Here is a 26,441-nt window from a genome sequence, read left to right as displayed (position 1 = left end):
AAGTTAGGTATAGACATGTAATGGTTGACTGTTGTCAGGGTTTCAATCAGTCAGTGGTGCACCTGTGTTTTTTTTGGCCAGGCAGTGTGTGATGATCATCCGATTATGGAGAGAGAGAGAGAGTGCTCAGTTCAAAGCTCACTCAACCATTTAAGAATCCTCTTAGAGCTTAGTACTCTCTGGGATATGCAGTCCTGATTTGTTAGTTGTATTTGATACATCATACTTGTATACTGTTGCGGCCAATCCCATAAGGCTGTGAGTGACATATTGAGTCATTAGTGTTTCGGCTGGTTGTCGTTACCTCAATGATGGTGCTCGAGCAGATAACATCAATAATTACGAAATGTTCACAACAAATTGCAGTATTGATTAGTTGGATTGATGACGGATGCAAGTCCCATTTACATCACATGACTGACAAAGGAGAGATACAGCACATAGTTCTGTACGTTCCTAAAAAATAAAAATGTAAAAAATGTTACAAAAATTTATTTTATTACATTTCTCTAGATTATATTACTATAGATCTATCTCTAATGGTTAATGGCCTTGGACAAAACATTTACCGTTTAATATTTAGCCATAGAGGGGTCTTAGAAATGCCTAGCAGATAGGACTAAGTAATAATTAATAAAGATTGAAATACGTATACCAATATTATGTTTTCTTTTCTAGATCATCTAGAGAAACACCCAGAAACCTTTGTTTACACCTAATTGCTACTTATTAGTGCTAGTCCTGAGAGATTTTTTTAATACAATGTTCTTTTGGGCTTTTGGAAGATTCTCTCCCAAGTGCAGTGTTTTTGTAAATTTTTTTTTTTTTTTTTTTGGAAAATGAGGTGAAAAAAATAAGAATTGTAGGCAACAGGATTATAAACTGTCTGCATATAATTTAAAATGTTTATTTTGAATAATTATGATACCTTTCTTTTCCAGATTATTTGTTCAAATAAATCATAAAGACAACCAATTAATCAGTTATGCAATCAGTCTTCAGTTTTAGCTTTTCGTAGCACGTAAATGTTGTGTATGTTGGCAAGAAAACAAGTTAAAAAAGCGACATTTTGTCTCTAATTATTTAATGTGGCTTCATTTATAAATACACTATCTAAAGTTTGTTTTTCCTGATCACAATAGTTAATACAGAAACTTGATTTCTGATTAAATCAGATAACAGTAATTATATTACTATAGATGTATCTCTAATGGTTAATGGCTTTGGACAAAACATTTACCGTTTAATATTTAGCCATAGAGGGGTCTTAGAAATGCCTAGCAGATAGGACTAAGTAATAATTAATAAAGATTGAAATACGTATACCAATATTATGTTTTCTTTTTAATACAGTATTGATTTTCCAAATGTTTTAATTATTTTACAGTTTACATTTTAGGATAGGTGGAAACACTAGATAGTCTTCAGATTTCACTTTTCTGATTGGTCAACTTTTATTTTATAATGATTGTAAAAACAATGGCATATGTTTTATATTATGACAGATTTTCAGTCTTTATTACAGTATCATTCAGTCTTTATTACAGTATCACAATATATTAAATTGTTGCCAGTACTCAGCATAGTAGCTAGCAGAGGCGTGGTACAGCAGACACTGCTACAGTTCTTTACTGTAGCACAAACATATTTAACCTATTACCATTTATACTGATATTCATTAAATATATGTAGTATAGTCATGAAAAGAGCTTTCAGCTCTTCGTTATCAGAGATCTAATCAGCAACTGTGTATAAAAGGATAGAGGGCTCTCTCTTAAATCAGATATGTGTGTTCAGTTCCCCAGACTTCCAGCTCAGTTAATACAGCAGTTACTGAACACTTTATAGCTGTAGTTATTGGATAATTAGTACTTAATGAATTATCCGTCTTCAGATTCAGAAATAAAGTCAGGATTTGTGTGAGTAATGGATGTTTTTATTTTGTTATTCCTCCTTCTGTACCTCCCACAGTGTCTCATGCTGATATCGGTGCAGATTTGCTTTTTACTTTTCCTCCAGACGAGTGCCTTCAAAGCAGCCGGCTCTCTGTGTAAAGGTCATTATTGTGTAATAGACTTGGCATTCGGAGATCAATAAGCATTAGAGGCCTTACCTCTCCCTGTGTTCTCTCTCTCTAATGAAGTCTGATGCTGAGAGGCTGCTGCATAGGTACAGACTGTCTTACCAAAATATGCAGAGATCAGCTCCTTTCATCTCATATTTCACTTTATAAACTCCAATCTTACTCAGAATCAATATTTTCTGTAATACAGAACCTTTAATGACATATTATTTGAAGGGTATGTACATGTGGCTTCATAACACATTCATAAGCATTGAATAATGCATTTATAAACCATTATTTGAATATCTTTGAAGCGCTTATGCCATTACTCTCAACATGACGTAAGACTTTGTAGGAAATAAAAGATACTGTATTGTTGTAATATGCATGAGTGTTATGAGTGCTGTGCATATTTTACAACAGTTAGTTCTGTTCCCTGCAATGTGATTGGCTGAGAGGTATACTATAAGTACCATTATCAGCCGGTAATGCACTGTAACCAAAGCTCTTCATGTATTACTCCGCCACATACAAGTAACCTAGCAACGATGCAGCGCTTACAAGCCAACCAGTGCAGCTACAAACAGAGCAGCAATGGAACTATTTTAACTAGCAGAGTTTTAATAATCAAACGGATCGTATTTTCTCCTCCTTTTTTTTACTCAAAATCTTTCAATAAACAGCAATAATGGAACTGTGGTATAATCCAACCATGCAATGTGATTGGCTGAGAGGCGTTCTGTGAGTGCCGTTATCAGCTGGTAATGCACTGTAACCAAACCTCTTCATGTATTACTCCGCCACATACAGGTAACCTAGCAACGATGCAGCACTTACAAGCCAAACAGTATTTCAATAACTGGAGAGAAAATGGGGTAATATTATAAAAAACTACTACAAAATACTGTTTTTTAGGGTCAATACTACAGTATATTGCAAAACTGAACATTGCAATACTTATACTTATATGCAATATACTGATATTTTCACTCCCCTAGTAATGACAAGTAATGCTTTTGAATAGTGTATATACAGTAGTATACACAACAGAAGAAATGACCTGTTAATACTGGTTCACTGTGCATTAGTATTCAAACTCTAATCCTAGCAGCGCTCACGTTGGTCAGCATGCATGCTGGGAAATGATGGATGGGTAAAAGGATGAGGAGAGAGGCTGGTAATTACAGGCAAACAAACAGCGGGAGACAAACAGCAGACTGGGCTCTGTTTATCATGAGAGGAAGAGGACAGATAAGTGAGATGGGGGTGGAGTTCACACCTTAAGTGTGTGTGAGTGTGTGTGTGTGCTGCGTCTGGGTTTTTTACTCTGCACGTGAACTGAGAGTGACTGGCATGTGGCCCATGGACTGTCTGGCAGTTGGGGGCTGAGGAGGATTTGCTGACACGCCTCCTAATGGCCACACACACACATACAGCTCTGGAAAACAATAAGAGAGCACTTAAAAATGATAAGTTTCTTTGATTTTACCTAATTGAAATCCTCTGGATTATAATCAAGAGGAAGATGGATGATCACAAGCCATCAAACCAAACTGAACTGCTTAAATTTGTGCACCAGGAGTGTGTGCATAAATGTATCCAAAAGCAGTGTGTAAGACTGGCGGAGAAGAACATGTCAAGATTCATATAATCTGTTAATAAAGACCAGGGTTATTCCAATAAATATTGATTTCTGAACTCTTAAAACTTTATGAATATGAACTTGTTTTCTTTGCATTATTTAAGGTCTATTTCAGTAATTTCACATTTTCTGAAAATAAATGCTATAAATGATGATATTTTTATATGGAATTTGGGAGAAATGTTGTCTGTAGTTTATAGAATAAAACAAAATGTTAATTTTACTGAAACATTTACCTCTAAATAGCAAAATCAGTGAAACTAGTAAATGTCTTCCCAGAGCTATATATATATATATATATATATATATATATATATATATATATATATATATATATATTTATATATTTATATATACACACAAACACACACATTAACTCTGCTGCTGTATCTCTGGGTAGAGCTCATGCGCCCAAAGGACCATTCGAGGTGCGCATCCGCAGCGCATCCTCTGATTGGCTGAGGGAGGAGGAGCGGAGGGAGAGGGGGGGGTTAGGATGGGTGGGCTTTGCTCCCATCCCCCAGCTATGTGCATGTGAGTACGAGTGTGAATGCGCACTGAAGAGAGGAGAGGAAGGAGAGAAGCCGAGACGAGTGCAGAGCTCAGAGTGCAGTCTGTCGACTCAGCTTTAGTGCTGCATACTCAAGACAGCTTACACACACACACACACATAGCAATCATCCTTACACACTCACACACTGCAGTGCTCACACCAGAGTAGGCAGACTACTATAGGAGCAGAAGAGGCATCCTCAGCCGCATCTTCAGCCGCATCCTCAGCTCTTCTTCACCGAGCTCTGTTCATCCCTAGTCGTCTATGGGCTTCAGTGCTGGTGATCAGCAGCTTATTGACCATAGGACGTTTAGGTTCAGCATAAAAAAGCTTCGTAAAGGTCCGGTCAACACTTGAGCAGTAACCATGGGCAGACAGAGCAGTGACGGGAGCACGGGATCGGCCAGCAGCGGTGGAGGAGGAGGAGGAGGAGGAGGGGGCAATGGCCGCATGCAGAGATCTCAGAGCCGCATGAGCCTGTCGGCCTCCTTCGAAGCTCTGGCCGTCTACTTCCCCTGCATGAACTCGTTTGATGAGGAGGACGGAGGTAAGGGGCTGAAGCGAGATGAGATGAGATGAGAGATGTCAGTGAGATGTCAATGAGATGTTAAGAAGGTGTCCATTCATTCATGTCTTCTTCGTTTCTTTAATAGATTAGAAAGCTATTGATAGAGGTTTAAAACCTTCATGAGTTGGTTAGAGTTAATTAGCCTAACTGAAATGCTGCACCAGCAAGTGGTTGTATGTTGTATGTTAGTGATTTTGATGGTGGTAGTAGTGTGTTTGAGAAGATTGATGTTTCTTGGAATATGTTAAAACAACTTTGGACTTCTGGTCATTATATATATCGTGATAATATACAATATAAATCGGTTTCCTGAACTATAATTTCCTTTTTAAATGTAGAATCTCCATTTAAAATGCTGTGCAGTCTAGGGCTGCCACTAATGATTATTTTTGTAGTCGACTAATCTGATGATTATTTTTTTCAATTAGTCAACTATTATATCTGACATGTTCTTCATCTCTAAAAACAATAAGGCATTTAAATGTCTGGATGTTGTTTAAATGTGAAAAGTACTGATATTTAGTGATTAAATATGTAATGTAATATGCTGTGTTTGGGCACTTTTGGAGACTCAAACATAAACTGTGTGAGTGAGCCCATTACCCATCTCCCATTGTGCTTCTGTCCCCAGCACTTTGTGTAATGCAGTACTGTTACAAATTTACAATTAGTGGACAATGACATTTTGTAGTCGACAAATTTAAATAATCAATATTGCCGATTATATTGATTTATCGTTGCAGCCCTAGTGCAGTCCAAGACTAGACTGTCTGGGAAACTGCTGCCTTAATGTCTAAATATTTGTGAGAGAAAAAAATCCCTATTAATGCACATATTGCTTGCAAATATGGGCAAATTCACATTGCACACTCTTTCCAAGTCCGTGTGAAGAAGCTTAGCCAATAGAATAGGACTCACTGGAGCAGAGGGATAAACATAAACCTGTTGGCACTATGCCTAAAAGCAGATGTGGACTGTTTGATGGGTTTAAAGCCACCCAGCATTGAGCTGTAAAGCAGTGGGTCTACAATAAGTTATAAGGTATTAGTTGGTTAGGAGTTGTAGCTCAATGCCATCAAATCCTCACAGCAAAGCTCTGAAATGTAGTAGGAAGTCTGTAGAGTCACAGTAGAGAAAGTTATTTTAACATAAACAGGATAAACTTACATTTGTGTACTCTTAATTTAATAAGAATCAATGAATGAGCATATTATGAAGAACTGAGTTAGTTCATCATGTAAGCTTTTGTTGCAGTAAATGTTTTTATGTTCCAGAAGAAGGAAATATTTCTTAATTACTGTGAGGTTTATTTGCATTTAATGCAAGTGTTCTACAGCTCAATGCTGGGGGGCGTTATACCCCTATAGTCCATGCCATGCATTAGGCATATCTCCAACAGGTGTCGGTTCTATTGGCAGTACTCCTCTAAAGGGAATGGAACCGTTACTGATGTGTGTGCATTTGCACATTATAGCAATGCTTGCAACTTGGAAGTATCTGAATGCATCCCATAGAAAAAACAGGGTTATTCCACCAAATATTGATTTCTGAACTCTTAAAACTTTATGAATATGAACTTGTTTTCTTTGCATTATTTGAGGGTCTGAAAGCTCTGCATCTTTTTTGTTATTTCAGCCATTTCTCATTTTCTGCAAATAAATGCTCTAAATGAGAATATTTTTATTTAGAATTTGGGAGAAATGTTGTCTGTAGTTTATAGAATAAAACAACAATGTTCATTTTACTAAAACATAAACCTATAAATAGAAAAATCAGAGAAACTGATTCACACTGCTTTCAAATATGATGCTGCTGAGTTTCAAGGATCATATATAGAGAGCAGGTGAAGCTGTGAACAGAGCTTATATGTATCCTGACCTTGAAGCTTTTAGTGCACTCCCTCTTTCCCAGTCATGGCACTTCGTTTCATTGCTATCAACTCTGTACCAGTGGCTTAATCGTCTCCTGGGAGTGGATATATTTAATCTTGTTTGAATGAGAATGTGAGCTTTGTTGGTGGAGAAGTGCTAATTCAGTCCGAAACACGAGACTACAGCGTCCAAAATCCAATCTAGGTCTAATCTGGTTTAATATGATCAGTATTAAACAGTGGCTGCGGGGGTAATGCGATCTCCTCGGCCCGGCTAATATAGATGGCCTTCATTCAACTCAGTGATTCAATGAAGGATAAAAAGCAATAATTAGGAAGAAGCAGCCAGTGGCCTCTTCCTTCTGCTGATCTCATTTGGATCCGAGTTTATCTTTCGGAGGTAATTATGACCTCGTTAATGAGGGCATTAGCGCTAACGGCGGTCCTTCATAAGCCTGTGATGTTGGTTGTGCTGTGCTGTGTGTGGTCAGTGTGTTTCTGCAGCGTTTTTTCACTATCGCTCGGTTGTGCCTCTTTCTCTAGCGACTCAGTGAGGGATAAAGGAGAAGGATGCTGAATCACAGTGTGTGTGTGTGTGTGTGTTTGTGTGTGTGTGTGTGTAATATCATCCCCACTTCCTGGCGTCTGCCTCAGTGTGTCTACTCTGCTCTCAGCTCCAGACACACAAACACAGAGAGAGATCTTGTTTATGATACAAGGCTGAACCTTGTCTCTTCTTAAGATCGATCAACGCTGTTATTGTATTACAAGATATTAGACATATTAGATTTTTTTATTATTATTATTTAACAATAAGAACATAAAAATAGTCTCTTTCTGTTTTGTTGCATAGCTATTTTTTTATTTATTCATGTTTATTTTTGTATTACAAAAGAGATTATGTATTCTTGCTGATACATATAAACCAAAAAGAGGAAAAATACCTGCTTAACCTTCAGTGGAAGTCAATGTGAAAATAATTTGTCATTTTGGTTCCATTCATAAAATCGTGACACAACATAAACAACAATTATACCATAACAATTATGAGTTTCTTTGATTTTACCAAATTGAACATCACTGCAATATATAATCAAGAGGAAGATGGATGACCACAAGCCACAAAAAAACAAGCTGAACTGCTTGAATATTTGCAGCAGGAGTGGCATAAAGTTATCCAAAAGCAGTGTGTAAGACTGGTGGAGGAGAACATGCCAAGATGCATGAAAACTGTGATTGAAAAAACAGGGTTATTTCACCAAATATTGATTTCTGAGGTCTTAAAACTTTATAAATATGAACTTGTTTTCTTTGCATTATTTGAAGTCTGAAAGCTCTGGATTTTTATTTCATTTTCTGCAAATAAATGCTCTAAATGATAATATTTTTATTTGGAATTTGGGAGAAATTTTGTCTGTAGTTTATAGAATAAAACAACAATGTTCATTTTACTCAAACATAAACCTATAAATAGCAAAATCAGAGAAACTGAAGTGCTCTCTTATTTTTCAGAGCTGTATGTCAAAAAAAGTTGAACTAATCTAAACTAAAGACAGCTTGGCACAACAGTAAGAGTGGTATGGTAGAAGGTCTTTGCTCAAGGGCTCAACAGTGGTAGCTTAGTAGACCTGGGTTTATTAAACCCACAACCCAGTACTCATGAACCCACCACTCTTACCACTAACCCACCACTGCCATTTACTTATTTCTGTAGTGCACTTGCATGTGGGCAGAACTTGAACAAGTTAAAGGACACTTCTTAAAGTTCGTTGGTGTCTGAAGGAATTCTGTTTAATATATTTGGTTAAATGTTCAGTAAAACACTAAACCTGAAACTCTTTGGTGTGTGTGTTTGGAGTATGACTTGTTTTATTAGTTTTTCTCAGCATTTTAATCTAAATTGAAGTTTTATTGTGGTGCCTAAAATAGCTGTCTACTATAAACACAGCATTAGTGTAACTTGTCCAAAGACAAGACAAGAGCCAGACGTGATGCAGAGAACTCTTTTACTGTTCTGCTGAGTGATGCTTTCTAATATCAGCAGTTTGCTTTACATAAATGACAAATGGGTTGGTAGATGGGTAGATGAGTGGACGAACGGACAGATGTGTGGACAGCTAGACATTTGGATTGAAGAACGGATGGACGGCTGGATGGACAGATGAATGGATGGAAGGATATGTGGATGGATGAATAGAAAAAAGATGGAACAATGGATGGATGGAAGGATATGTGGATGGATGAATAGAAAAAAGATGGAACAATGGATGGATGGTTGGATAGATGAACAGATAAAAAAGAGGGCTTTACAGAAGAAGAAAGTAACTTTTGAACTTACAATGGAATCAGTGTACAACGTTTTTATTGCCAATAATGTTGGATGCAAAGAAAAGCTTATATAAATCCGTGAATAGAGATTATAGAAATTATATATATCAATCAAAACAATAGAAATAATTGAACACTGGCAGTGCTATAATAGTCAATAACTCATGTATAGTACTTTTTTTATTATAGCTCTGGAAAAAAAGTAAGAGACCACTTCAGTTTCTGAATCAGTTTCTCTGATTTTGCTATTTATAGGTTTATGTTTCAGTAAAATGAACATTGTTGTTTTATTCTATAAACTACAAACAACATTTCTCCCAAATTCCAAATAAAAATATTGTCATTTAGAGCATTTATTTGCAGAAAATGAAAAATAGCTAAAATAACAAAATAGATACAAAGCTTTCAGACCTCAAATAATGCAAAAAAAAACAAGTTCATATTCATAAAGTTTTAAGAGTTCAGAAATCTATATTTGGTGAAATAACCCTGTTCTTTAATCACAGTTTTCATGCATCTTGGCATGTTCTCCTCCACCAGTCTTACACACTACTTTTGGATAAATTTATGCCACTCCTGGTGCAAAAATTCAAGCAGTTCAGCTTGGTTTGATGGCTTGTGATCATCCATCTTCCTCTTGATTATATTCCAGAGGTTTTAAATTTGGTAAAATCAAAGAAACACATCATTTTTAAGTGGTCTCTTATTTTTTTTAGTAACTAAGTAGCAAATAATTTCTTCCAAGGCTGGAAAGTCCTGCAGAGCTGCTTCTCCTGTAGCTGTTGGCTGTTTCTTTAATCTTAACACCTTTGTCTGGTGTCAGTGACGCTGGTTTGGGAGGTCTCGCTGGCAGGTGTGCAGGCTGGGCATGAGTGAGCAGAAGGGGGCGGGGGCAGATCCGCAGCAGTGGAGTCACGTGTTGGCGCACAGTGCCCGTCTCCTCCCCGGCCCAGGATGAGCAGCAGGTCTGATACAGCAAGTCAGCTGTCACACTGGATCAGCTGAGGAAGCCCAGAGAGGCCGTGTGTGTGTGTGTGTGTGTGTGTGTGTGTGTGATGGAGAGCAGTGTAGTAGTATTCTGTCTCGGACTAAAGGGCAGCAGTAAGACAATACGCATCCAAGTGAGTAGCTTAAACTGTACAGTTCTCTACAGTACCACTGCCTGGGTTTATGGGGAACACACAGTAAATTTTGACCGTGTTTGATATCGCTTATTAGCAATTTTAATAGAAATTCATACCATATAACAGGGGGTCGTCAATTAAGATATTTTCCATTACATGGCAGAACACAAAAAATTCTGTTCTGAAAAAATGGTGTAATGGGACAGAATGCTACAGACTAGCAGCTCTCCAGCCCAGAGGGTTGTTGAACCCAATTGCAAAACAGTTGAATTCAAAGCAGGTAAACCCATGAAGAAAAAACACACCGCACCTCACACAGGATCGAACCCGCGTCATCAAGGTCACGGTCCAATACTCTACCGCTGGTCTGGCTAGTGAATTGAGACACGGCCGGGAAAAACGCCCTAATAAGGAAACAGGGAGCCCATGCTCACAGGCCACATCTGGTCCTCGTGCCACCTGTTGCCTACCCCTGCCATACAGTATGCCTGTCATGATTTGTAATAAAATATTTTTGAGCAATAAATTGTTACAGAAATTATTGTGATAAACCACATTATTGGTGATTTTAGGACCACTGATAATAAAATACCATAATAATACCACTAATAAAATAAAATACCATAATAATGTGGTTCCACTCTTTTTTAAGAGGAAAAAAAAGTTGACATTTTTAGGAATATTCAGACATTGGAAGTAGAACATTTCAAATGTATAAATAAAATAAAAAAATGTACAAATGTATGTACAAATAAAAAAAAACAACTGTGCTTTTAAACAAAGTTGATGTTCATGCTAATGAACTTTCCTTACTAAAGCTAAGCTTAAACAATGGACAATATGAGCCTCAGCAAAAATGTGAAAATTCAGAATGATTCCATATATTGTACAATAAATCAATGATGCAATTATTGTGACAGGCCTTCCATATAGGTAGAGTGCCTTTTATTGATTTACAGTAACTGTGTCTTGGTCATTTGTTGTTATTGAGTTAGTGATGTATCGTGGATATCACTCTACTAGCAGTAAAATGCAATGAAGGTCTTGCCTTTACCTTTTCATACAACTTGTTTTACAGGTGGTTCTTAGTCTGTCCAAAAGCTATAAGGACATGTCCCAATTATGTACTAATTACTAATACTAATTACTAAAATTAAACTATATCCAAGTAGGAAGTAGACAGTATAGAGGTGGGAATCTTATCTGAATATCAGTAAATTTTAAAGCATTTCATTTGTAAATCAAGGGATCAGAGTCTGGAGGAAGAGTGGAGAGACACACAGTTTGAGGTGTAGTGTGAAGTTTCTACAATCAGTGATGGTTTGGAGAGTTATGTGATCTGCTGGTGTTGATCCACTGTGTTTTATTATCAAGTCTAAAGTCAGTGCAGTTTTGTTTTCCCACAAAATCTTAGAGCATTTCATGCTTCCCTCTGCTGACAACTTTGATGGAGATGGAGATTTCATTTTCTAGCAGTAATTGGCACACTGCCCACACTGCAAAAAGTACCAATTAGTATTATATAATATATATAATTTTTATAATATAATATACATTTTTTGATGCAATTATTTTGTCCATAATCAACAACCAAGGGCGTGGTAGTGGGTGGGAGGGGTTGTTGGGGGGTTGTGGACCTGACTACCCAGGGCCTGAGTAGTGAGACGGGCCCATGAAAATCCTTTTTTTTTTTTTTTTTTTTGCTCACGTCATGGATAGGGGCCCAGTGTACAGGGTACAGGGCCCAGAATTTGCTGCTACACCCCTGTCAACAACAATAAAAGAAATAAATGCAAAATATATGCATCTATATTATATATGTGTGTCACATTCTGTGTCACTGAATTACTGGAATAAAGTCACTTTTCAATGATATTCTATAATTTTCTGAAATGCACTAATATCATTTATAGTATGAGTCTATAGTACGCAGTTGGGACGCTGAGAGAGGAGATTGTAGATTTGCTGGTAGATCTTTGTGAAGGAAACCTGGTGTGATAATCTCGTTTTCCTCTCTTTTGTCTCACTGCAGAAGCCGGAGGGAAGAAGTTGCGCAGTACGATCCAGAGGAGCACAGAAACGGGTCTGGCCGTGGAGATGAGGAACAGAATGACCCGGCAGGCCAGTCGCGAGTCCACAGATGGAAGCATGAATAGCTTTAGCTCAGAGGGAAAGTGAGTATCACGTTCACACTCACAAACTCACACTCACACACCTAATTAGATTTACCAGAGGAGATACTGATACTGTCATTTAAGGGATTTACAATAAATAGTCTGGCAGTAGTACTAGCAGAGCTCATGGCCTTCTGTGGGCTCCTGATATCGGCTGAATTCAGAGCATTAGTAATAGTATTGGTCCTCAGAGGTAAACACCACCTTTTACAGTTAGTAAGAGTGATATGGGTCCTGTTCCAATACTCAATCTCGGGTTATTGGAATATAAAATAACCCTAAATGTCACTAATTTAGCTGAAATAAGGCAGGTTTCCATTCAACTTTTCACAAATGTTATGAGACTTTGAAGAAAAGTCTCTAAAGTAAGCGTCAAAACAGTTTGTTGCTGTGTATATGCTGTAAGTCAAAAATGTAACTAATGAAAAAGTAGGTCCTAATAAACATTACATTACATTTAGCAGATGATTTTATCCAAAGCGACTGGCAGTAATGATGTACATTTGGCAACAGAGGGTGTAAAAATTCAAGTAAAAATAAATAAATAAATAAATTTAGATAGGGCCTAAAGGAGTTCAAAGGGAAATAAGGGGATAGAGAAGTGAAGGAAGGGAAGAAGGAAATGAGGTTAGAAGTAGTTAGTGTGTTAGAGGTGTTAGGAGAGTAAGTACTGTTTGAAGAGCTCTGTCTTCAGGAGTTTATTAAAGATAGTGAGAGATTCTCCTGATCTGGTAGTGGAAGGTAGTTTGTTAGAGGTGTTAGGAGAGTAAGTGCTCTTTGAAGAGCTCTGTCTTCAGGAGTTTATTAAAGATAGCGAGGGATTCTCCTGATCTGGTAGTAGAAGGTAGTTAGTTAGAGGTGTTAGGAGAGTAAGTGCTGTTTGAAGAGCTCTGTTTTCAGGAGTTTCTTAAAGATAGTGAGAGATTCTCCTGATCTGGTAGTAGAAGGTAGTTAGTTAGAGGTGTTAGGAGAGTAAGTGCTGTTTGAAGAGCTCTGTTTTCAGGAGTTTCTTGAAGGTAGTGAGAGATTCTCCTCATCTGGTACTCTGTATGAGAACAGTCTGGATTGCTTTGTGGAATGTTCTAGAGTCCTTTTTTTTATATATTTTTACATTTTGGTCTTTTTCTATTCAGGTTTTTTGCACATAAGAAAAACACAAGAACTTTGAAACTTGAACTGATGGAAAACCTACTATTGTGCTATTGTGCAACCATGCTAGATTTTTATGGCACTTTTTCAATGCATGGTATCTAGACTACTCCACTGTAGTTAACTCTGGTATCTAGTATATCCATTGGTCACTTTCACAGGCCTACACTTCCTGGTATAGTCTTTGACAAAACATGCAAAACACTGCCTTGTCTACTGTCTCTACAATCTTCTAAATAACAACACAATAACGGTAGTTAGTGGTATTGTAAGATTGTGTTCTAGGTTTGTGGCTTTTTGCGTTGCTTAGAGTGACGTTTAGTCTCCACCTCTTTCACTAGAAGCTACATGTAACCAGGTACTAAAAATTCTCTCTTTCAATTAAGAGGTACAAATTTTCCATAATGGAAAAGCAATAAAGCTGAGTAGTGTTGAGTAGTTTAGGTACAATGGAGTGGAAAAGTTCCTTGATACACTTAAAAAAAAAAAAAAAAATGAATAAACATATACACATGCAATATTATAAGTCAAAAATGCAGATGTTCTCCTCTGGTAAAACTATAAATACTTCAATATGACCTTAATGATTATTGTATTATTGTCATGTATTAATATGTGTACTTGTATTTACTGTAACTAAAACTAAAGTCATCTCCCACAGCCTCATCTTCCCTGGAGTGCGTCTGTCTTCAGACAGCCAGTTCAGTGATTTCCTAGATGGACTAGGCCCCGCCCAGCTGGTGGGCCGACAGACTTTAGCCACACCTCCTATGGGTAAGAGCCAAACAATTATTTTACTTTATTTCTGTGCCTTAAATTGTATGCACATTATTGGTTCCTGCAACAGTCAAAGTCGAATTCTACGTGGATGATTTATTCTGCAATATCTCTCTTTATGTGTTCAGGGGACATTCAGATCGGAATGGTGGAGAAGAAAGGAGCTCTGGAGGTGGAGGTTATTCGAGCCAGAGGCCTCGTGGGGAAACCAGGATCCAAGGCACTGCCAGGTAGGAGTCCAGTTGGATCATTGAACTTGTACCCTTTGATTCTGCAATAAGTTCCCAGCTTTATTTGAACTTTATATCAACTCCTCCTGTGTTCTTATAGCCCCCTACGTGAAGGTCTACCTTTTGGAGAATGGAGCCTGCATAGCCAAAAAGAAAACTAAAGTAGCACGCAAAACCTTGGACCCTCTTTACCAGCAGCAACTGTCATTTGAGGAGAGTCCCGGAGGGAAAGTCTTACAGGTGAGTCGCTAGTTTAGCCGCACGTCTATTAATTCTGCTAAATTTAGACAGACTAAACTGAAAGCAGAAGCATTTCTGAGTGGAGAAAGGATAAAATATTGTGTTTAATGGTACCAATGTGCTGAAACAACCATCCATGCTAAGCCTAATATATTCATTCTAAAAATTGGGGTGTCGGGTCACTTTTCGCTGGAGTTCTTCTGGTCAGTTCTTCTAGTCTTTATGTACTTACGTCACATGTACAGCTTCTAAAAGAGGATCCGGCTCAGTTTTACTGAACGCGAGCGGCTGGTGGAGCAATGGGGACTTCAGAAGAGGAAACTCAGAGCTCAGTAGCTCATGAACCCATAGTAAAAACAAAGAAAACATAGGAGCAAAGTTTCTGACTGAGTGCTCTTTCTCTCTCTCTCTCTCTCTCGCTGTCTCTGACTGAACATAACCTGGAATCAGATTCATCCTCTCTGAAAGAAGGCCGCATCACACTCACTCAGTTTAAAAAGATTCTTCTGCATGCTCTGTGCAATAACCCATTCTCACCAGAGAGGACCCTGAATCCCAAAACTTTGTTTAAGGATGAGATGTCACAATATGTTATTAATGTTGTAGTAAAACCCAATTCTTAATGGAGATAGAGCTTAGATCAGGCCCAAAAAATCCTGTGAACGTTCTGCCCAAGCCCAACCTGACCTGCCCCATAAACTGTTATTATGAGCCCGAGCCTGATTTAAACCCAACATTTTTTTAGTAAATAGAGTGTTAAAACTGAGAAATCTGTTCAGAATGATGTTAATTAACACTGCAACACTGAAGAAGCATAGACCTGTTATTTAAGAACAATGTTTATTAAGAATAGCTGCACACAGTGCTGCAAGTAAAGTACATAATGCGGAGATTGCGGTGATTATAGCATTCCAAATTTTTGATTTGTTACTTTGCAATATTGCGATTATCATGCCATAGCTTTATATAAAATAAAAGTAGCTTTGAAAAACAGACACCTACGTCACAGAACGTTTTCATGATCCCAAAATTGGTAGGATATCTTGAGTTCAAGTTGAGCATTGAGTTGGGCTCAGACTCAGGCAGAGAATCTAAACTCTACTTGTGGGCAAATGTTTCTTTTTAAAGTAATTTAAAGTAATAGTTTGTGAGAATTAGGATTTTTGGCACCTGGACTCCCCCTATAGTCAGGAAGCGTAATTTACATATTTGATTCACCCCAAAAAGGACACAATTTACACATGCATTTCTGGACAAGCCAAGAGATACAGAAATGTCACTATAAGTAAAATTATATTGAAGATTTTACACAAACTTGACTACAGGTTTTTGTCTGCTTCAACAGAGTTACATAGTGCAGTTAGCAGCATGCTAAGCACAGTGTAGCATTGATAGAGATGCTATTCTCTCTGTAACAGTCAGTGGTGCATCAACATGATTTTAAAGCTGTTATTTTAATACTAACAGTAAATGAACAGTGCATTGTATCTATCGCTACTTACCAAACAAGCTTCAGAGAAGTAAATAAAGTAAATGTAGCTGTTTTTTTATTGGTTTGCTTTGATACCTGAGCACTAATAAAAAGCACTGTCTCTTCTCTTTTCTCCATCAGATCATCGTGTGGGGAGACTACGGGCGAATGGACCATAAATCTTTTATGGGAGCCGTTCAGATACTTTTAGACGAGCTGGACTTGTCCAACATGGTGATTGGCTGGTTCAAGCTCTTTCCTCCTTCCTCGTTAGTGGACCCGACGTTGGCCCCCTTGACTAGAAGAGCTTCCCAGTCATCTCTGGACAGCGGGTCTGGGCCGTTCGGTCGCTCGTAGCGGTGCGCTGATTGGTAGCGTTGTTGTAGCAGCCAGTGGGCGGGAGATTTTCCGATTTTGCGACGGGTCGCGCCCCTCCCCCCGGTAAACACACTGCATGCTTGGTGTTGTGTCTTCTGAGCCTGTTTCTTAGGGGTGAAAATAAAAAGCGGTCCTGTGTTTGCTCGCCGAATTAAAAAAGAGAATACTACTAATAAATAAAACCTGAAACCTCGCACACGTCGTGCATGAAGAGCGCCCCCTGCAGACTGGGAACAGGCAGACGAAGGAAGCTGGGAACGGACTCCTGTTTTTGTCCTATTTGAAGCCATTGGGTATGGGTTTGAACTGGGAACCAGTCACTGAGTTCTACTGAAGCCCTGCTTTTTTTGAAACACAACGAGGAAAAAAAAAAAATACGTTTGTTCGAATCGTTCTGTTTTCCATTTCTTCCGTTCTTAATTTTTCTCGGTTGATTGTTTGTTTTAATGTCAATGTATTTGTATATGAATGAGCTAACAGTGTTTCTTATCAGAGCCTGGGTCACGCCATGCCAACAGATCCAGAGGTCCAGACTGAGAGATTGCATTACGGAGACTGTGCAGAGTACAAGCCCTAATCAGTGGCCACAACCTTAAATCACCTGCACAGATATGCACACATCCTAGCTGATCATGAGACTGTTTGTAGATTTTTAAAAATGCAATACAGAGGAGGCTTATCGGCATCTGTAAAGCGAAGGTCTGATGTTTTTCTGTTTGTAATTATTTTTATTTTATTGTTTTTCTGCAATCAGCCTGAATGGTTTCATCGTTTAAGGGGACTGTTTATTTGTATATTTATTTATTTATTTTATTTTTGCATGGACACAGGTTTAGCTGAACATAAATAAATGATTATTTTCTTGAGATTGCAACTTGCAAAAAAGAAAACCGATGAAAAAAAAAAAATAGACAAACGAAAACAGATCAGCCATTTTCGACAATTTCTATTATTTTTAAAGATTTAAAATTTCACTAGTGCATGGTTTTCATGGAGAGTGAATGCAATGGCGTGATTCTAAAAAAAAAAAAAAAGAAAAGAAAATGAAAAACCCTGTTTTATTATCTTATTAAAGACCCTTCTGTGGTCTGTACTGTATTTTTACGGACATAAAACCGATAAAAAGTGAGGAACTTTAAAAAAAACTATTTACAGAAAATAATCCTCATGCGATGAAGAGGTGAAGAGGTGGAGAAAATAGATCAATTTACTATTTATTAAAATAACGAGGCAGTACGCCTTATGACGAAGATGACGTGCAAATTGTACACATTTTCTTTTCTTTTCTTTTCTCTCCCTCGTCCCAGGGTAACTGTCGTACGTTTCATCGCTGCTGTCGTCCAGATTTCCCCCCGCCCCCTTTCCGATAATGTTACGAAGTTTCCGCAGGGCTGTTGAGTTCGTACAGTCTTGTGTGTTATGTTAGTTTGTACCTCATTTGGATTTGATTGATTTAACACAAGCATGTTGAAAAGGGTTTTTTCTGCAACATGGCTTGGGCACACCGTGCAGTCACACAGCATGATAAAGTTTTGATAAAGACTGATGATATTTGGAAGATTTAAAAAAAATAAATAAAAATAGACTAAGATTTTTTGCAGTTTCTTGTACAGTGCATGTCAACTGTCTTTCTTTCGTCCCTGAGCCCTAATCGAATCGTACGATACGTACGTGGGTGCGTGCATACGGAAGATTTGGCCGGTCTGTAGCGGACCTCCACCGTACAATTTTGTTCGATAAAACATTCCACCCAATGACGTCATACCTTGTTGACAGTTCCTTAAAAAACTGATCTTTAAGAAAAATGAAAATGCGATTAAGGAAATTTTGTATCCTGGTGGAACTAGTTGAGAAGAATTTTTAACCCCGCCCCCTTGCCCCGCCCAGTATTCCAGTATATGGACGAAAAACTGAATTCGCAAGAGGTTTCCTGCATCTCACAGACAACGGCAGTATTGTCCAGTTGCAGTTTTAGAGAAATCACACTGTCTGCTGGGACTGATGAGCTGGGCTGCATGACTTGGAAATTTGCCACACAATATGAGTTTGTAGATTTTAGTTTTTCTCGCTTAGTTTTGAAGAAAGTAAAAGTTCATTTACTATATTTTTGTTAGTTTATTTACAAGCCAAGACCAATTAATTTTTTATTTTCTATTTTTAGTAATTATCAAAAACTTCTCATATCTGGGAAGTAGAGGACTCTTCTAGTTCAAATGTCTGAATGGATCTATACGGAGACATTATTCCTCTTCCATGTAAATTGAATTATATTTTGATGTTCATTCAATCTCTTTTTTTTTCTGAAACGAGCTATATATATATATAAATATAGTTTCCCTCTGATTTCAATTGTACATATTAGGTGTCAGAAGTCATGGGATTTGGATAAAAGAAGAAAATAAATAATCATACCTCTATAGATAGGATCTTGCGGAATTGGGATAATGTCTCATTTGATGACAGAGACATGTTATATACCCTTTTGAATGCCTTCTCTTTTTTTTCTGGTGCAATGTGTTCATGCCAAGGCTATGTCTTGGTCGAGTATGGTTGAGTACAGAGATTTATGTAAGTTATTTTTCAAATTAAACAATAAAAAATGGATACTACACTGAACTTGAGTATGTTTTTTTATTGGGCAGCGATGATATTAGGCAGGTGGTTATAATGTTATGGCTGACTGGTGCATGTACCTCTACGCAATGCTGATGTGTTTTAGGATGTTGTCCAGATGTTGTACAGGAGAGAGAAAAAACCTTCTAAACTTTCAATGGAAGTCAATGTAAAAATAGTTTATTTCAGGTCATTTTGAAGAGTTCATTAAGAAATTTGGGCACATTGTAAGGGACAGTTTGTCTGTTCAAATTATATAGTAAACTAAAAATCGACAAAAATGGAGATACTTGTTTTTCATTGGACAACAACGAAATGCTTTATTCACCTATGTCACCATCATCTCACAAAAACGAGACTGTGGGAGACTGAAGTAGCGCTGGAATGCTGGGTGCTATCAATGCCACCTCACTGCTGTGTTCCCAAATGCACTTCTTGTTAAAAAAGAAATAAATCTAATGAAGGTCAAACCTTCCATAGTTTCCCCAAAGATCATGAATTTCACCGTGAATGGATTTACACAATCAGCAGAGATTTCCATTACATTTTAAGATATATGTTACTGTGCTAGCTAGCTAGCTAAGTCTAGCCATATTAATATTAAACAGCCAACCGATCATAATGCCAGATAAACGTTAGCAGAGAGAGACGGCAAGCTAGCTAAACCCACCATAACTAAATTCACCATAACTTTGTCAAAAACTTGACTTTACAATATTTTTCGCACTATAAGGTGCACTCAAAATCCTTTAATTTTCCCAAAAATCATCAGTGCACCTTATAATCCGGTGCGTCTTATGTATGAATTTTACCAGTAAGGTTGTAAGGAGCAGTAAAGCCACTCTGCTGAAGTACAGCATTATTAGCATTAGCTTCAAACCACATCTTTCACTGTTCAGAGGTGAGTATATCAGACCATAGTCTAGGTGTTTGCTGTGTTTCTTCAGGCCAGGGCAAAATGTGTTGCTTTTTGACATCTTTCAGCTGCAAACACTTTTTCACACAGGGCTAGATTGTTTTTTTATTCTTTAATAAATAAAATCATCATAAAAAAAAGTGCTTTTCATATTTACTGAGGCTATATCTGTTTGATATTCAAGTTTCATGTTTGATAATCTGAAAAATGTTAAAGTATTAGGGCTGCAACGATTAGTCGATATAATCGACAATGTCGATTATTTAAATTTGACAACTACAAATTTCATTGTCGACTAATGGTTAATTTGTAACTATACCGCATTACATAAAGTGATGGGGACAGAAACGCAATGGGAGATGGGTAAATGGCTTACTCCAAAAGTGCCCAAACAGATTATGTAACACTTTACTTAGATGGTCCATTTGATGGCCTCTTTGATGCTCAACTGACATTCAACTAACATTCAACTGCATGTCTATTAAATGCAAATGAAGTAAAAGATGAAAGTAAATGATTCTCTATTGAATATAACTCTACATTCAACTTTAATCCAAACGCTTAATATTTTAGGATCGGGTTTAGGGTTAGATTTTAAGCTCAGGTTAAGATTAGGGTAAGGGTTAGGTGTAGGGTTAGATTTTAGGGTTGATTAAGGGTTAAGGTTGGGGTTAGGTGTAGGGTTAGATTTAAGGGTTGATTAATGGTTAAGGTTAGGGTTAGGTGTAGGTTTAGATTTTATGGTTGATTAAGGGTTAGGGTTAGGTGTAGGTTTAGATTTTAGGGTTGATTAAGGGTTAAGGATAAGGTTAGGTGTAGGTTTAGATTTTAGGGTGGATTAAGGGTTAAGGTTGGGTTAGGTGTAGGGTTAGATTTTAGGGTTGATTAAGGGTTAAGGTTAGGGTTAGGTGTAGGGTTAGATTTTAGGGTTGATTAAGGGTTAAGGTTGGGGTTAGGTGTAGGGTTAGAGTTTAAGGTTGATTAAGGGTTAAGGTTAGGGTTAGGTGTAGGGTTAGATTTTAGGGTTGATTAAGGGTTAAGGTTGGGGTTAGGTGTAGGGTTAGAGTTTAAGGTTGATTAAGGGTTAAGGTTAGGGTTAGGTGTAGGGTTAGATTTTAGGGTTGATTAAGGGTTAAGGTTAGGGTTAGGTGTAGGGTTAGATTTTAGGGTTGATTAAGGGTTAAGGTTAGGGTTAGGTGTAGGGTTAGATTTTAGGGTTGATTAAGGGTTAAGGTTAGGGTTAGGTGTAGGGTTAGAGTTTAAGGTTGATTAAGGGTTAAGGTTAGGGTTAGGTGTAGGGTTAGATTTTAGGATTGATTAAGGGTTGAGGTTAGGGTTAGGTGTAGGGTTAGAGTTTAAGGTTGATTAAGGGTTAAGGTTAGGGTTGGGTGTAGGGTTAGATTTAAGGGTTGATTAAGGGTTAAGGTTGGGGTTAGGTGTAGGGTTAGATTTTAGGGTTGATTAAGGGTTAAGCTTAGGGTTAGGTTTAGATTTTAGGGCTGATTAAGGGTTAAGGTTAGGGTTAGGTGTAGGGTTAGATTTTTGGGTTGATTAATGGTTAGGGTTAGGGTTAGGTGTAGGGTTAGATTTAAGGGTTGATTAAGGGTTAAGGTTAGGGTTAGGTGTAGGGTTAGATTTTAGGGTTGATTAAGGGTTAAGGTTAGGGTTAGGTGTAGGTTTAGATTTTAGGGTTGATTTAGGGTTAAGGTTGGGGTTAGGTGTAGGTTTAGATTTTAGGGTTGATTAAGGGTTAAGGTTAGGGTTAGGTGTAGGATTCGATTTTATGGTTGATTAAGGGTTAAGGTTAGGGTTAGGTTTAGGGTTCGATTTTATTGTTGATTAATGGTTAAGGTTAGGGTTAGGTGTAGGTTAGATTTTAGGGTTGATTAAGGGTTAAGGTTAGGGTTAGGTGTGGGGTTTGATTTTAGGGTTGATTAAGGGTTAGGGTGTAGGTTAGTTGTAGGGTTAGAGTTTAAGGTTGATTAAGGGTTAAGGTTAGGGTTAGGTGTAGGGTTAGATTTTAGGGTTGATTAAGGGTTAAGGTTAGGGTTAGGTGTAGGGTTAGAGTTTAAGGTTGATTAAAGGTTAAGGTTAGGGTTAAGTGTAGGGTTAGATTTTAGGATTGATTAAGGGTTGAGGTTGGGGTTAGGTGTAGGGTTAGAGTTTAAGGTTGATTAAGGGTTAAGGTTAGGGTTAGGTGTAGGGTTATATTTTAGGGTTGATTAAGGGTTAAGGTTAGGGTTAGGTGTAGGGTTAGATTTTAGGGTTGATTAAGGGTTAAGGTTAGGGTTAGGTGTAGGGTTAGATTTTAGGGTTGATTAAGGGTTAAGGTTAGGGTTAGGTGTGGGGTTAGATTTTAGGATTGATTAAGGGTTGAGGTTAGGGTTAGGTGTAGGTTAGATTTTAGGGTTGATTAAGGGTTAAGGTTGGGGTTAGGTGTAGGGTTAGATTTAAGGGTTGATTAATGGTTAAGGTTAGGGTTAGGTGTAGGTTTAGATTTTATGGTTGATTAAGGGTTAGGGTTAGGTGTAGGTTTAGATTTTAGGGTTGATTAAGGGTTAAGGATAAGGTTAGGTGTAGGTTTAGATTTTAGGGTGGATTAAGGGTTAAGGTTGGGTTAGGTGTAGGGTTAGATTTTAGGGTTGATTAAGGGTTAAGGTTAGGGTTAGGTGTAGGGTTAGATTTTAGGGTTGATTAAGGGTTAAGGTTGGGGTTAGGTGTAGGGTTAGAGTTTAAGGTTGATTAAGGGTTAAGGTTAGGGTTAGGTGTAGGGTTAGATTTTAGGGTTGATTAAGGGTTAAGGTTGGGGTTAGGTGTAGGGTTAGAGTTTAAGGTTGATTAAGGGTTAAGGTTAGGGTTAGGTGTAGGGTTAGATTTTAGGGTTGATTAAGGGTTAAGGTTAGGGTTAGGTGTAGGGTTAGATTTTAGGGTTGATTAAGGGTTAAGGTTAGGGTTAGGTGTAGGGTTAGATTTTAGGGTTGATTAAGGGTTAAGGTTAGGGTTAGGTGTAGGGTTAGAGTTTAAGGTTGATTAAGGGTTAAGGTTAGGGTTAGGTGTAGGGTTAGATTTTAGGATTGATTAAGGGTTGAGGTTAGGGTTAGGTGTAGGGTTAGAGTTTAAGGTTGATTAAGGGTTAAGGTTAGGGTTGGGTGTAGGGTTAGATTTAAGGGTTGATTAAGGGTTAAGGTTGGGGTTAGGTGTAGGGTTAGATTTTAGGGTTGATTAAGGGTTAAGCTTAGGGTTAGGTTTAGATTTTAGGGCTGATTAAGGGTTAAGGTTAGGGTTAGGTGTAGGGTTAGATTTTTGGGTTGATTAATGGTTAGGGTTAGGGTTAGGTGTAGGGTTAGATTTAAGGGTTGATTAAGGGTTAAGGTTAGGGTTAGGTGTAGGGTTAGATTTTAGGGTTGATTAAGGGTTAAGGTTAGGGTTAGGTGTAGGTTTAGATTTTAGGGTTGATTTAGGGTTAAGGTTGGGGTTAGGTGTAGGTTTAGATTTTAGGGTTGATTAAGGGTTAAGGTTAGGGTTAGGTGTAGGATTCGATTTTATGGTTGATTAAGGGTTAAGGTTAGGGTTAGGTTTAGGGTTCGATTTTATTGTTGATTAATGGTTAAGGTTAGGGTTAGGTGTAGGTTAGATTTTAGGGTTGATTAAGGGTTAAGGTTAGGGTTAGGTGTGGGGTTTGATTTTAGGGTTGATTAAGGGTTAGGGTGTAGGTTAGTTGTAGGGTTAGAGTTTAAGGTTGATTAAGGGTTAAGGTTAGGGTTAGGTGTAGGGTTAGATTTTAGGGTTGATTAAGGGTTAAGGTTAGGGTTAGGTGTAGGGTTAGAGTTTAAGGTTGATTAAAGGTTAAGGTTAGGGTTAAGTGTAGGGTTAGATTTTAGGATTGATTAAGGGTTGAGGTTGGGGTTAGGTGTAGGGTTAGAGTTTAAGGTTGATTAAGGGTTAAGGTTAGGGTTAGGTGTAGGGTTATATTTTAGGGTTGATTAAGGGTTAAGGTTAGGGTTAGGTGTAGGGTTAGATTTTAGGGTTGATTAAGGGTTAAGGTTAGGGTTAGGTGTAGGGTTAGATTTTAGGGTTGATTAAGGGTTAAGGTTAGGGTTAGGTGTGGGGTTAGATTTTAGGATTGATTAAGGGTTGAGGTTAGGGTTAGGTGTAGGTTAGATTTTAGGGTTGATTAAGGGTTAAGGTTAGGGTTAGGTGTGGGGTTAGATTTTAGGGTTGATTAAGGGTTAGGGTGTAGGTTAGTTGTAGGGTTAGAATTTAAGGTTGATTAAGGGTTAAGGTTAGGGTTAGGTGTAGGGTTAGATTTTAGGGTTGATTAAGGATTAAGGTTAGGGTTAGGTGTAGGGTTAGAGTTTAAGGTTGATTAAAGGTTAAGGTTAGGGTTAAGTGTAGGGTTAGATTTTAGGATTGATTAAGGGTTGAGGTTGGGGTTAGGTGTAGGGTTAGAGTTTAAGGTTGATTAAGGGTTAAGGTTAGGGTTAGGTGTAGGGTTATATTTTAGGGTTGATTAAGGGTTAAGGTTAGGGTTAGGTGTAGGGTTAGATTTTAGGGTTGATTAAGGGTTAAGGTTAGGGTTAGGTGTAGGTTAGATTTTAGGGTTGATTAAGGGTTAAGGTTGGGGTTAGGTGTAGGGTTAGATTTTAGGGTTGATTAAGGGTTAAGGTTAGGGTAAGGTGTATGGTTAGATTTTAGGGTTGATTAAGGATTAAGGTTAGGGTTGGGTGTAGGGTTAGATTTTAGGGTTGATTAAGGGTTAAGGTTAGGGTTAGGTGTAGGGTTAGATTTTAGGGTTAATTAAGAGTTAAGGTTGGGGTTAGGTGTAGGGTTAGATTTTAGGGTTGATTAAGGGTTAAGGTTAGGGTTAGGTGTAGGGTTAGATTTTAGGGTTGATTAATGGTTAAGGTTAGGGTTAGGTGTAGGTTAGATTTTAGGGTTGATTAATGGTTAAGGTTAGGGCTGGGTGTAGGGTTAGATTTTAGGGTTGATTAAGGGTTAAGGTTAGGGTTAGATTTAAGGGTTGATTAAGGGTTAAGGTTAGGGTTAGATTTTAGGGTTGATTAAGGGTTAAGGTTAGGGTTAGGTGTAGGGTTAGATTTTAGGGTTGATTAAGGGTTAATGTTAGGGTTAGGTGTAGGTTAGATTTTAGGGTTGATTAAGGGTTAAGGTTAGGGTTAGGTGTGGGGTTAGATTTTAGGGTTGATTAAGGGTTAAGGTTAGGGTTAGGTGTAGGGTTAGATTTTAGGGTTGATTAAGGGTTAAGGTTAGGGTTAGGTGTAGGATTAGATTTTAGGGTTGATTAAGGGTTGAGGTTAGGGTTAGGTGTAGGGTTAGATTTTAGGGTTGATTAAGGGTTAAGGTAAGGGTTAGGTGTAGGGTTAGATTTTAGGGTTGATTAAGGGTTAAGGTTAGGGTTAGGTGTAGGGTTAGAGTTTAAGGTTGATTAATGGTTAAGGTTAGGTGTAGGGTTAGATTTTAGGGTTGATTAAGGGTTAAGGTTAGGGTTAGGTGTAGGGTTGGATTTTATGGTTGATTAAAGGTTAAGGTTAGGGTTAGGTGTAGGGTTAGATTTTAGGGTTGATTAAGGGTTAAGGTTAGGGTTAGGTGTAGGGTTGGATTTTATGGTTGATTAAGGTTAGGGTTAGGTGTAGGGTTAGATTTTAGGGTTGATTAAGGGTTAAGGTTAGGGTTAGGTTTTATTTTGAATCATTTACATTCAACATAGGGTTAAGTTAAATTTAATGGACATTCAGTTTAGTTTTAGTTGAATGTCAGTTGAGCATCAACAAGGCCATAAAATGGAACAGCCACTAAATATCAGTAATTCCTACATTTCAAACATCTAGATATTTAAATGACTTTTAAATCTCATGTTCAGCTGTTTTATCATTCTAATATGTTTAATCATTCTGTCATAGAGGTGGAGAACATGGCAGAAATAATCGTTGACTAATCGAAAAAATAGTCACGTAAGTTGCAGCCCTGGTAAGTATGACAAAAATGCAAAACCAAAGAAATCTGTAAGGAGGCGAATACTGTGTTTACACTACTTTATAAGTTATGAGTATGCTGGCTAGTGTTCAGCCTCATTCACTAGATATCACCTCACAACGTACACAAATATGGGTGTTCCCAACTGTTCCCTAATGGAACACTTCCTGATCAGTTTACATTGTGCTATTCTGTGTTTTTTAAGCATTTGAGTGTAGATATCTTGAGTTTGAGGCTGATGATTAGAAGTATACTGTAGAAGGCTGAACTGAAAGAGGAAGACTGTTCATAAACAAGCTTTTTTAACTGTTCAGAATCTCTCAGTGGTTGTGGTTCAAGCTTGTGAGATGTC

At 37.8% G+C, this 26,441-nt stretch overlaps 1 protein-coding gene across 29 annotated transcripts in view; it reads left to right on the top strand.

Moving 5' to 3' along the window:
* rims2a (regulating synaptic membrane exocytosis 2a) overlaps positions 1 to 19,185 on the top strand; it is a 314,788-nt gene extending 295,603 nt beyond the window's left edge. For 28 of the 29 annotated variants that reach the window (XM_049467467.1, XM_022668728.2, XM_049467487.1 and 25 more), the window contains 5 exons: positions 12,183 to 12,324; positions 14,135 to 14,247; positions 14,379 to 14,480; positions 14,581 to 14,720; positions 16,333 to 19,185. In XM_049467467.1, the coding sequence (XP_049323424.1) occupies positions 12,183 to 12,324; positions 14,135 to 14,247; positions 14,379 to 14,480; positions 14,581 to 14,720; positions 16,333 to 16,548 (713 nt within the window). In that variant the 3' untranslated portion in view covers positions 16,549 to 19,185. Of the gene's footprint in view, positions 1 to 4,257; positions 4,808 to 12,182; positions 12,325 to 14,134; positions 14,248 to 14,378; positions 14,481 to 14,580; positions 14,721 to 16,332 lie in introns of those variants that run through there. The other variant, XM_022668739.2, reaches the window with a different exon arrangement.
* Positions 19,186 to 26,441: the final 7,256 nt, after the last annotated feature.

The sequence above is a fragment of the Astyanax mexicanus genome, chromosome 1 (assembly GCF_023375975.1).
Source record: "Astyanax mexicanus isolate ESR-SI-001 chromosome 1, AstMex3_surface, whole genome shotgun sequence".
NCBI lineage: Eukaryota > Metazoa > Chordata > Actinopteri > Characiformes > Acestrorhamphidae > Astyanax > Astyanax mexicanus.
The sequence above is the reverse complement of the archived record's forward strand: the minus strand, read 5'-3'. Positions and strand labels throughout refer to the sequence as shown.